The 11,785-nt window shown below is 50.1% G+C and overlaps 2 protein-coding genes across 8 annotated transcripts in view; both read left to right on the top strand.

The window, feature by feature from the left end:
- The window catches only part of LOC106748700 (nuclear pore complex protein Nup98-Nup96), an 11,617-nt gene extending 4,068 nt beyond the window's left edge, over positions 1 to 7,549 (top strand). For all 4 annotated transcript variants that reach the window (XM_014627508.1, XM_014627510.1, XM_014627506.1 and 1 more), the window contains exons 12-21: positions 83 to 191; positions 271 to 411; positions 685 to 965; positions 1,083 to 1,321; positions 1,458 to 1,700; positions 2,018 to 4,274; positions 4,511 to 4,837; positions 5,245 to 5,342; positions 5,461 to 5,707; positions 5,843 to 7,549. In XM_014627508.1, the coding sequence (XP_014482994.1) occupies positions 83 to 191; positions 271 to 411; positions 685 to 965; positions 1,083 to 1,321; positions 1,458 to 1,700; positions 2,018 to 4,274; positions 4,511 to 4,837; positions 5,245 to 5,342; positions 5,461 to 5,707; positions 5,843 to 6,038 (4,138 nt within the window). In that variant the 3' untranslated portion in view covers positions 6,039 to 7,549. The remainder of the gene's footprint in view (positions 1 to 82; positions 192 to 270; positions 412 to 684; positions 966 to 1,082; positions 1,322 to 1,457; positions 1,701 to 2,017; positions 4,275 to 4,510; positions 4,838 to 5,244; positions 5,343 to 5,460; positions 5,708 to 5,842) is intronic.
- Positions 7,550 to 9,814: 2,265 nt separating this feature from the next.
- The window catches only part of LOC106748655 (voltage-dependent calcium channel subunit alpha-2/delta-3), a 21,552-nt gene continuing 19,581 nt past the window's right edge, over positions 9,815 to 11,785 (top strand). For 2 of the 4 annotated variants that reach the window (XM_014627390.1, XM_014627389.1), the window contains exon 1: positions 9,815 to 11,466. In XM_014627390.1, the coding sequence (XP_014482876.1) occupies positions 11,369 to 11,466 (98 nt within the window). In that variant the 5' untranslated portion in view covers positions 9,815 to 11,368. The remainder of the gene's footprint in view (positions 11,467 to 11,785) is intronic. The other 2 variants (XM_014627392.1, XM_014627391.1) reach the window with 1 other exon arrangement.

Genomic DNA, 11,785 nt, shown 5'->3' with positions numbered 1-11,785 from the left:
ATATATATATATATATATATATATATATGATATATATATAGTACATAAAATACATATACATATAATTGATATAATATTTTAGAATGGCGTCAAATCAAACGAAAACTGATTCAGTACCGGTGCATCAGCAGATCTTGGCTCTCGTTTCAGCACCATTCGGTGATTCACCGTTGTTGAAGAATCTTTTGCCAGTAAGTATCTCGTTCGTTCAGGTCGTTACGTGGATAGAGGCAAGTGTCGGAGAAATGCATTAGTGTCATATGTTCACAGGCATCTGGAAAAGCTGAAGAGCTGCTGAAACCTATAAATCCAACATCGAAGATGTTGAACAGCCCACAGTATAAAGTTACCGCCAACAGTAGGTCTCCTAAAATCAAAGCAAGGGCCGTCAGCGCAGTGCAATTGTCCAAGGTGAATTCATTAAATCACAAAATATTTAAATATTTTTTGTTCAATATTAATAACGGAAAATTTAATGTTAACATCTCCGCGTACAAACACAAACCGATATTTCATTTTTATTGAGCGATACAGTATATACCTGTTCGGTGTGAAAATAATTTGATGAAACTTCCCCCTAAAATATTCTATAAAATATATTTCTAAAATATTAAAATTATATATAAAACGCTCTAAAATATTAAAATTATATAATTCTTCTAAAGTATCACATTCTTTCTCCAGAAATCATTGTTCGATGGTCTAGAAGAGGAGGATCCTGTGCTGTCCGAGGCTTTCCAGCCTCGGCCGAACGCGAAGCGTTTGGTGCTGCGCCCGAAATCGGCGACGAATTCTTCGATCCCATCTCCTACCGAAAATGGGCCCTCGTCGAGGCCCACTAGTACAGACGATAGTAGGTCGGACGTGTCAAATGGATACGTCAACACTGTCGAAATTACCAACAAGGAAAATCATAGCCAAGATAATAATCGACTTGCGAACGATCGACGGTCGTCCACATCTTGGTGAGACAACGGCGCTCAATTTCTGTTTCTGCGTCGATTAATTTGTGAAAAATATTCTCTCACGGATTCTGAGAGAATATAAACTCTGGTATCTTTACGTTCGATCTTTATTCGCAGGTTGAAATCGACAATTCCGCGCAAGAGCAAAGTCCTGGACGACGAATTGGAGGGACAAAAATCGCCGTTCTCCGGAACGAACGCGACCGAGGAAATGAACAATACGGTGGCCGAGCTGAGGTCGCAACATAATACGCCGAATTCGACGCTTTCCGAGACGTTTAATTCGGTCGAAGTGCCGCACAATTCTTCCACTCTCGCTGACAAGAGCTCTGCGAATCTTACCATGCAGAATACAGGTGCGTATTTTCAATGTAATTTCCTACGTATTAGTTCTGGATCTTAAAGTGTCTACATTTGTGTCGAAGAAATACGAAACGATCATCTTTGTATATATATGTCTTAAACGATTATTCGTTTGCGTGCGTCTTACAGATTCGAGTCAAGACGCAGAAGAGAATTCATTTTCGGTGCTGCAGTCGAACTGGACTATGAACAAGGCTAAAGTCACATTGCGACGAGCTGGTTACTACACTATTCCACCGATCGATAAATTGGACGATTACGTTCGCGGCGAAACATGCGTCGTGCCGCACTTCACCATCGGCCGCGAAGGCTACGGGAACGTGTACTTCCCGGACTCCTTCGACGTGTACGGCTTGAATCTGGACGAAATCGGTAAGTTCCAGAAACACACGTTTATTTACATTTCAACGTACGCATACTATTGTTATCATCCTTTTTAGTAAAATCTATATTAGTAATAATGAACTTATATTATTGCTTATATAAAAGAGAGAAATTACGAACATTATATTACAACTTACTTACATTTATATTATATTATTAATCAATATATATATCTATTTTTTTTTTCATTTATTTTAATAATATTAAGTAACTAACTAATAATATTAAGTAACTAATTGCCGACGAAAAAGTGTCACGCCGCGATTAATTGATAATTTCATTAATAACGATATTCGCTGTCGCAGTTCACTTTCGGCACAAGGAGGTGATCATCTACCCGGACGACGACAAGAAGCCGCCGGTCGGTGAAGACCTGAATCGCAAGGCGCAGGTCACGCTGGACAAGGTGTGGCCGCACGACAAGTCGCTGCACGAGCCGATCACGGATCCGCAGCGGCTCGCCGCGATGAATTACGAGGGCAAGCTGCGCCGAGTGTCTGCGAAGCACGACACCCGTTTCCTCGAGTACCGTCCGGAGACCGGTTCCTGGGTCTTCAAGGTCGACCACTTCTCCAAATACGGTCTGAGCGACTCGGACGAGGACGACAGCCAGGCACCGCCGGCTTCAGAAGCGAAGAAGCTGAAGGGCTTGCCGGTGCCTCCGCAGAAAGGCGCGAACGCGGCCGGCAAGACCGATCTCTCGACGGCTGCGGGCAAGGAGGCCATGGTGAACGGAGCCACGGTGAAGATAGGGAACGGCAAGCACCCGGAGGTCGAGAGCAATTACCTGGGGGAGGCCTCGATCGGCCGCATGTTCGCTTCGCGCGACTACAGCTACGAGAAGCAGCAGGGGACGGCCGTTAGCCCGGTCGGCGACAACGCCCGAGTCGCCGGCACAGACAGCCACAAGCTGCAGCTCATGAAGGCGAGCTTCTTCGACACCAACGACGACGACATGGTCAACGACGAGCCGAACGCCGACATACTGCCGTCCGTGCGCAAGACTCTGACCCGCTACTTCCCGGGCAGCCCCGAGACCAAGAGGGACGAAACGATGACGGCGACGACGCCGTACAACGTCACTACCCTGCGCTCGAGCTTCATCGCGAGCGAGATGTCGCCGCTCTTCTCGAGCCAGGAGAGCGCGCTCTACTCGTTGAGCGTCAAGCAGCAGCCACCGCGCGTGATCAGCGGCGCGAAGGCCGTCCTCGAGTCTCGGGAACTTCCGATCGTCGAGCGGGCGATCCTACCGCCGGTGGTCTCACCGGTGACCAGCGTGCTCAAGTACCACTTCGAGGTGGTGCCGCTCCAGGAGTCCCGCTTGAACGAGCTGCGATTCCGCTGCGTCGCCGACACCGGCGTGCAGATGGGCAGGATGTTCCGGCCGAGCTGGGGAGTCGGTCTGACGCTGTTGTCGCTGAGCACTCAGAAACAAGCGAAGGACATGGAGCTGGAGAACGCCTTCAGTAAGCTAGGCAGCTACGTGTCTGGCCGTCTGGCCGACGATACCTCGTCAACCGCGATCGTGCAGCGACTGCAGATCTTGGGCGGCGACAAAGACGACGTAAAGACCTTCAAGGACAGTATAGACCGCCACTTGCGGATCCAACTGGAGCACTGCGTGATCGGGCAGGAGAGCGACTGTCCGATCTTCGACGTGTCCCTGAACACCGCGGTCGAGGCGTTGCGGCTCCACTGCAGCTTGGCGCAGGAGCTCGCGGACAAGGAGCAGAGGGGAGCGGCCGAGGACGCGATGGTCGCCGACGAGCAAGGGTACCAGGCCGGCAGCGCCGAGCGGTCGTTCCGCCAATACGCGAGCGTCGTGTGGAAGCTGTGCGTGGCGCTGTGGGGCGACCAGCTCGACCACGAGTCCCTCGTCGACGACGGCGAGCATCACAACGAGATGGCGAGGAGGGAGGCGATAGGCGAGTGGCTGAAGAGCGTCGTGCAGAAGACGGTCGAGCGGGAGACGAAGAGCGTATACGGCGACAACGAGAAGGTAATCCTCTCTTTATTGTCCGCCTGCAAGCTGGAGGACGCCTGCCAGTTCGCGCGCAACGCCGGCGACCATTGCCTGGCGTTGCTGATGGCGCAGCTGCGCAGCGGGATACCCGTGAAGGAGCTGATCAGGCAGCAGCTGGCTCTCTGGCAGGAGACCGACGTGGACAAGAACCTCACGGTCGAGCGGCTCAAGCTCTTCATGATCGTGGCGGGCGAGCCGCTGATCGTCAGCAAACACCACGGCACCATCAACGTGTGCGAGAACCTCGACTGGGAGCGGGCCTTCGCCATCCACCTGTGGTACCTGTCGTCGCCTACCTGCTCGATCAGGGACGTCCTCGACCTCTACGAGGCGTCGTTCAACACGACCGAGAGCGAGTACGCGGCGGCGCCCGAGCCCGAGTACCGAGGCAGCGACTACGACGCCGAGATCAGCAACGGCAGGCGGATATACGACCTCTGCTTTCATCTTTTGAAGCTCTACTGCACCGGGATTCACGATCTCGGCGAGCTGCTGAATCCGGCATCCTACACCGCGAATCCGCTGGATTACAGGCTGAGGTACCTTCATGTCGGCGACATTCGCACGCGCGCACGCTCCCTAGTTGCGTGTGTGTGTCTGTACAGTTAATCCCGTGAGCGCGATGAAAGGGATCGGGCGGCGAAATCGAGTATATCCCACTCGAGAACGGGATGTATAGCGGGAGTCTCGTTTGGTGACGTCGGAGGCGGGAAAACGCATGCCCGACATTCTCGCGGAAAATGTTGAAATCGATGCTCTCCTTCGTTTTCCGTAGCTGGCTGATACAACAGCTGCTCGTGGGCCTGGGCTACAAGCACTTGGCCGACCACGTGTTCGCGTTGACGCACACGAACTTCGCCACGCAGCTGGAGGCGCACGGACTGTGGCACTGGGCGATCTTCGTGATGCTGCATCTACGCGACTCGGCTAGGCGACGAGCCGCCGTGCAAGACCTGCTGCTGCGCCACATAGAGATAGACGTAAAGGTAGACGACGAGAACCTGGAGTACGCGCAGCGTGAGCAGTTCCTGAAGGAGGAGCTCGGCATCTCGTCGGTCTGGATTCACCAAGCCAAGGCCATTAAGAGTAGAATCAACAGGAGGTATTTGAGAAACGTTCAATGTATACATTCAGGTTGTTGAAAGAAATCCCGAGACACGGAACGGAGCACTTATCTGCATTGTGCGATAAAATAATTAACGCTTAATAAATATCTAATCAACAAGTTTGTATCGCAGGCATTTTTTCGCGCTGTAGCCCTCGTAGATCTTCAACTTTCAAACTCGATCGTACATCTCAACGCTCAGAGCTTTTATTTTATCTTACTTTCAAATACACATACATTGTTTATGTTCTCGCATATGGAATAATAGGCTTCTCGACTTGGACGAATCTCTCTGCACTATGGCGACGTGTAAATGATATGAAAGTTGAAAAGTTGTAACAAGTTGTAGGAATAAAGAAGGTTACTTAGATTTCCGCTTTTGATATGCATCTTTATCTACATAGGTATGGCGAAGCGGCCTGGTACTATATACAGGCGGAACAATGGAACCAGGCTCACGAGATCATTATAGAACACTTGGCAGCCGACGCTATAATAAACGGTATCATCACTCGCCACCTTGCTTGTATATCGTCACATATATCGTGAACAATTGTGTGGAATATTTTTCATTACATATAATTATATATTTGATTTGTTATTATTCTTTCGTCTTCCAGAGAATTACGAATATTTAAAGTCTTTGCTGAACCCATTAGTACCAGTTGAATGTAGTAGCACTATCAGTGGATGGCCGCATCAAGGACAGCTTCTGTGGGAGTACATGGAAATAACTAGCGAAATACAAAGCCTGCTGCACACGTCGGATTTCTGCGGGATCACGTATCAGCTGGAAGCGCTAAAGCCGCGACTGACGTCTCTCTGTCTCAACATCGATCAGTTCCCGTGTCCAACCGCTAAACACAGGTAAACGCGTGCGGCATGTGCGATCCACACGCATCTGAGCGGTGGCTCTTCGGCTCTTTCTCTCTCTCTCTCTCTCTCTCCCTCTCTCTCTTGGTTCTCGAGATCGCTCTAACGCTGAATTCCTCGTACTTTCAGATTGTGTCAAGCTGAAATCGCGAAGAGGACTCTGCACTTGGCTAGAAATCTGTTGATGCTGCAGAAGAACGACAGCAGGTCCGTCACGAAGCTATTAGTCCGTCTGATATCGCAGCTACCCTTGCCCGAGGATTACGCGCAACAAGAGCTCCGACCTATCGTTAATATGCGTGTGACCGAAGTGATGTCACAGTGAATACGAACATGCAGACATACACATATACACATACTGACACATGTACTCACATATATACACATACACATATTGTTCATTCATATATATATATATATAACACGAGTTAATTTAAGCATCGCATGGATTGTTGTTGGAAAGTTTTTACATATTGTTATTCGCGACAGAGGAGTCAATTTTTATTTTTCTTCAGCAAGATACAATCGTGCACGTGAAGCAAATACACGAGAGGCTTGATAAAATAAATAGAACACGTCGGACAGCGAGCGAGCCGCATACGAGCGGCTCGTGCAGAGTAGACTTGTAAAGCTGAAAAATTGTTAAACGAACACTTGGTAAAACATATTAAACATGTGATATACTATTTAAGTGTTTCTTACATTTTTATCGATTCGCACAAAATTATATATTGAGCGATCCGCGGAGTAATTGTGTAAACGAGCGCGATGTGACCGAGGATTAATGCCGGTAATAATTTCGCCGAATTAATTAACCACCACGTGTCAATGATTTATTTTATTCGTTAGTCAAAATGAAACGCGAGAATTTCTCCACTTCTCGAGATTGTACCGGTATCAATCGTCGGATGTAACAGCTGTAATGGAGGTCTTCAGTTGTGGGAAAGAGGCGGTAGATTGTCTTAGGCGAAAACTCTTTCTGTATACATTTCTGCCAAGTGTTTTTTTTTGTCTTTTTTAATGTAGAATATACCGTTTTTAATGTAGAATATACTTATATATAAATATAGGAGGGAAGAAAAAAACTCGCATCGACGAGCACACCTTACGAAACGCTTCGATGCATAGTTGGATGTCGTATAGTGGATAAAAAAGGTATTTGCTGCAATGTGACCTTATTCTCAGCTTATTAATAAAAATGATATATTCTGGTAGAAGCTGTGTGTGTGTAGCGATATTTTTCTCTCGATGTGAATCATTTCCGAACAAAAAAAATAACAAGGAAGTTGAAGCGTGCAAATGCTTCTTTTACCCACTATAATATATATATATAAATATATGTATACATATGCGAAGAGTATTAATTTGCACTATATTATGCGACGTGAGTCAGATAATATGTGTAAAATCCCTGTCTCTCTTGCATTCCGGTCATTCCGTTAAGTTTGTAATTTCTTTTGACGAAGTTTAAATACCGAGTACCACTGACAAATGTAATTAGCAAGTGTAAAAATGGTTTACTCATATATAATATAAAATACGATAGACTTGTAAATTATATTAATGCTCGAAGTGGAAGTATATTTTACGGGCTTGTCAAGAGACAGAGATAGGGAGAAAGAAAGAGGGAGAGAGAGAGAGGGAGGCGTAATGATACTGCATGCAACACAAAGTTTTCTACTGTTGTACGAACAGATAATATTACAGAAAAAATACCGAATATATAGTAGGATTACGTATTCCAGGAGTGGGAAATTGCGTTATGTATAAGGAGTATTTGTATAAACGAAACCGAATTTTCACTCTTTTAAAGTTGAAATAAATAAATGCCATATATTCTCATATATTTAATTTTCAGGCGCTCAGAAATCCGCGGTCCACTCACGCCGGTCGTCGTTCGTTACAGCTGCTTAGCACTGAGAAAAAATTGCACGGTATCGTCTCCGTGTCACCGACGAAATTGGCTTGTTAGTCCGACGCAGATTTATAAGAGAGAGACACACACAGACCAGGGTCTACGTTACTGCTCCGAATGACTCCCAAGAATGAATCCACATCCTGCCTACGATCGATCGCTTCTCATCAATCGTATTCGATTGGTAAGAAGCTTCTCCTGCCTATCCTATATATATTATAACTATATTTATAAATCAGTCATTGTATCGCATCACAATGTTTGATTTATTGATAGATGTTGATGAATTTGCGTGGAACACAATGACTGATTTATCGTATGCAAATTTAAGCGATTTCGCTAACGGATATTAATAATTTACAAATTATGATATAAAATATTTAATTTATATAATATTATATATAAAATACATTATAATATATATATATATATATATGTATATATAATACATTATTTACATGGGCATATATACGTATATGTGCAAAGCTGGAAGCATTAGTGACGGCATTTGTGAATTTCCGACTCGGCGATGTAATAATATACAGGGTGTTGCATCAACACACAGGTCGGTACGACGAATTGCCTATCGGGTGGGCGCGCGTAGTTGTACACAACGCCGTAGACCTTGGCGGCATATTCGCTTGCGTACCTTTCTGAGTGTGCAAGTAAATATTACGCCGAAGCCTACAGAGTTGTGTACCAACCAGACGCGCCTGCCGGTAGGCAACCCGTCGCACTGACTTGCATGTAGATGCAACATTCTGTACAAAAAACATCCATCGTATATTACTGCGAATGAATTACGCTTTCTCCTACATAGTCATCCTTCAAAGTAGCAGACGAAGTGCAAGAAAAAAAAATGAGCAAAAAAGCGCGATTTATCTCTCCGGTGTTCCATCTTACGCGAATCTTATTTGTCGTTCTTTCGTTCCGTCGTGATGGAAGTGTTGACTTCCAATCGTCGCGAGGAAGCGATCGAACGTAACGTTACAAGGAATCGCCGTATCAGTGAGCGAAAACAAATCAACGACGAGCGAACGACGATCATTATTCCCTGCTTAACATGTTCCTCGCGTTTCGCGGGGGCGAAGGTGCGAGCGAAGCGAAATGCGCCCCGGCGAACCGCGAAAATCCGCCGAACGGCTTCATCCGAGTCGCCGGCGGCGCACAGCCGCCGGTAGATACGGATTTTCGACGACCTCGTCGCCTCGAGACGACGAGGAGGAGGTCTATCACGGCCGTCTTATTACACAATTCGCGCATAACGCTATTCCCGTCGTGCTTAGACAAGTATAACGCGATGTGTTACCTTGCCTCGCGCGGGCGGAGGCGGGGTAGGAGGTAGCAGGAAAAGCTCAGCCTTTACGTAAGATATAGATATATGTTAAATCAATGATACCGGGCTTGCGCCGCGTTACACCCCCGTAACGTGGCGTAAGGTCGGGTCTGTCTGTCTCCCCCGTGCGTCGCGCCTTTCCCTCAGCGTGGAACAGCGCGCCGCCGGGCCGCCGCTCCATCGTGTCTCCCTCCCTTCTTCCCCTTCGCCCTCTCGCCAACTATTACTACTACTACCAACACCACCACCACCACCAGCCCCTCCTCCTCTTCGTGTCGCTTTCATCCCTCATTCTCCTCTCTCTCTCTTCTCTGTACAGGCGACCGCCAACCACCTCCTGCCCTTCTTCAGCGCGCCGAGGACTCGCGACATTGGGCCGTTCACCATTGCCCATCCTCGCGAAGCTGGGTGCAAGAGCTCCACGGACTGTAGGGACTGAGGAACTCTCCGAGGAAGCTTCCGCAGCGGCTTCGACGGGCTCGACGATGCTACCGCAACCGCCACTCCGCGGCGTATTCGCCTCCGGCGGTTCATCGGCGTTATCGCGGCGACCGCCATGGGCGCTACACCCTCACACCCTCGTCCTCCCGCCGTTTCGATCCCCTTCGGCGTCGCCGACGGGTGAAAGAGGGGCGGAGAAGAGAGAGAGAGAGAGTACGCGCTCACACTCCCCGCCAGAATAACGTACTATCGAAACGCGGCGTCGCGCCACTCCGAGCTCTCTCTCTCTCTCTCTCTCTCTCTCTCTGCCTCGTCGCGCTGATCGTAGACGTAGTAAGAGTAATGCGCGCGCGCCGAGCCGCCTCTGGTGGTCAGAGCGGAGGCGGCGGCGGAGATGGCGGCGCGAGGCGAGGCGACGCGATGCGACGCAACGTAACGTAACGTTACCGACGCCACCACCACCGTCACCTCCGCGCCAGCCACCCTCGCGCGATTTTCCACGAGCGAGTATTCGCGACAGCCCCTGCGAGCGGAGCCGTGCCGAGCGCAGTGGACTCGCTCCGGTCGTGTCACGTGCCGCTCGCCAGAGCGAGGCTCGCGAGTGTTCTCTCTGTCCGCCCGCCTGCGTTTTTCCCTCGTCCACACGCCCGCCACCACCCTCTTTTCACCCTTTCCGTCCGCGCGTACTACCACCACCACCACCACCCTCCTCCACCACGTTCGCTCTCTCTTTCTCGCTCGTCGTCACCCTCTCTCCTCCCTCCCTCGCAGCCCCCTTTCCCGCCGCTTCTACGGTTTGCTCTCTTCCTCTCTCTCTCTTTCTCTCCCTCCCTCTGATTTTCACCCTCAACCCTCCTCCTCGCGATCTCACCCTCCGTCTCTCGCTCTCCCTCCTCTCCTACCTCCGACGCACTCTCCCGTCTTCCATTCTTTCTGGTTCTCTGCGCGTTACGGCGTGAACCGTGCTGAGATCGCGCGACAACGCGGTAATCGGCGGCCGCCGCCGCGTCGCGGAGAATAGTGCGAATAAATCGCGTCGTCCGGTCGTCGTAGCGGCACTGAGGGGGTGGTGCGCGAGCGAGCGAGCGAGAGAATGCCGCCTACGTTTCGCGCGGTGAAATCATGTGGTCGCGCTCGGCTCCGGAGAAGGCAGTGACATTTCGGACACACGTTCCGGAACGGCACGCAGCCCGGAACGCCGCCTTCCTCTCTTCCCGTTGAGATGATCGAGTTGGCCGTACTCGTCGCGAGGACCACTCGCGAAAGGGGCATCACGAAGAGGGAAAGGCGTCGGAGCTGAAGAAAGAATAGAAGAAGAAGAAGAGGAGGCGGAGGAGGTGGAGGAGGAAGAAGAGGAGGTGGTGGCGGAGGAGGAAGAAGAAGCAGCGCTCTGTGCGCGGAACGCTGGATCGTCCGAGCGCGCGTTATCGCTATAACGATAACCGCTTCGACTTTGCCGACTTGTACATACATACATGCATACATAGATAGAGCACACACACACACATACACAGATACGTACACGCGCGCGGGTGACAGGTCGAGTTACGATTAGTGAGTAGATAGATCGAAGATCGACGAATTCGGAAAAAGTCGTGGGCAACGACGAAGAGAGAGAGAGGGAGATCCGCGAGCGCAGTGCGTAAAAAAGATGCACGACGTATGGACGATGCGCGAAGATCGTTAAATCGCCTGAGCCAACCGAGAGACGACCGGTTCGCTGGTCTTGCTGGTCCCCGTTCGACGATCGATCGCCAATCACGAAATTACCCGGGGGGTGAAAGAGAAAGAGAGGAAGAGAGAGAGAGAGAGAGAGAGAGAGAAACGGGCCACGCTCACCCCCGTACCTCCGAGAACAGCGTGGGACCGCGGGTAAGGAGGGAGGAGGAGGAGGAGGAACGGACGGGAAGAGAGAGAAAGAGAGAGGATTTCGAGAAATAATTGTTGAGAACCGTCGGAAATAATGTTCCTGCCCGTCGACAGGCTGCTGCGCACCGGGGTACTGTTTCTGTTGTGGATAGGCTCGAGTCGCCAGCAGGAGGAGGACATACCTCACAATGAGTAAGTGTGCCCGGTCGCGTAAGCGACTTGTAGCGATTAAGTGACGAAGGCATGAAAAATATCCGGCGGGTCTGTGCATCGTCGGACATCGATGACGCATGAGGAGTCTGAAAGAGAGGGTTGTAGAGGGAGGGAGTGAGGGAAGGTCGGGAGGGAAGAGGGAGGCAGGGAGGTGGGGAAGGGGGTGGCGGCGGCGATGGTGGCGGTGGCGCGGTGGATGTGCGAGCGAACGGACGATCGGACGGATGGGGTGCATAAAGCTCGACGAGCAAAACTCGATAGGGAGCAGAAGGAGCGCGAGGACGCGGGGAGAGGGGGG

Source organism: Dinoponera quadriceps, unplaced genomic scaffold (genome assembly GCF_001313825.1).
Source record: "Dinoponera quadriceps isolate SergipeBrazil2010 unplaced genomic scaffold, ASM131382v1 scaffold2094, whole genome shotgun sequence".
Lineage (NCBI taxonomy): Eukaryota > Metazoa > Arthropoda > Insecta > Hymenoptera > Formicidae > Dinoponera > Dinoponera quadriceps.
Note: the sequence above shows the minus strand (reverse complement) of the source record. Positions and strands in the feature narration are given on the sequence as shown.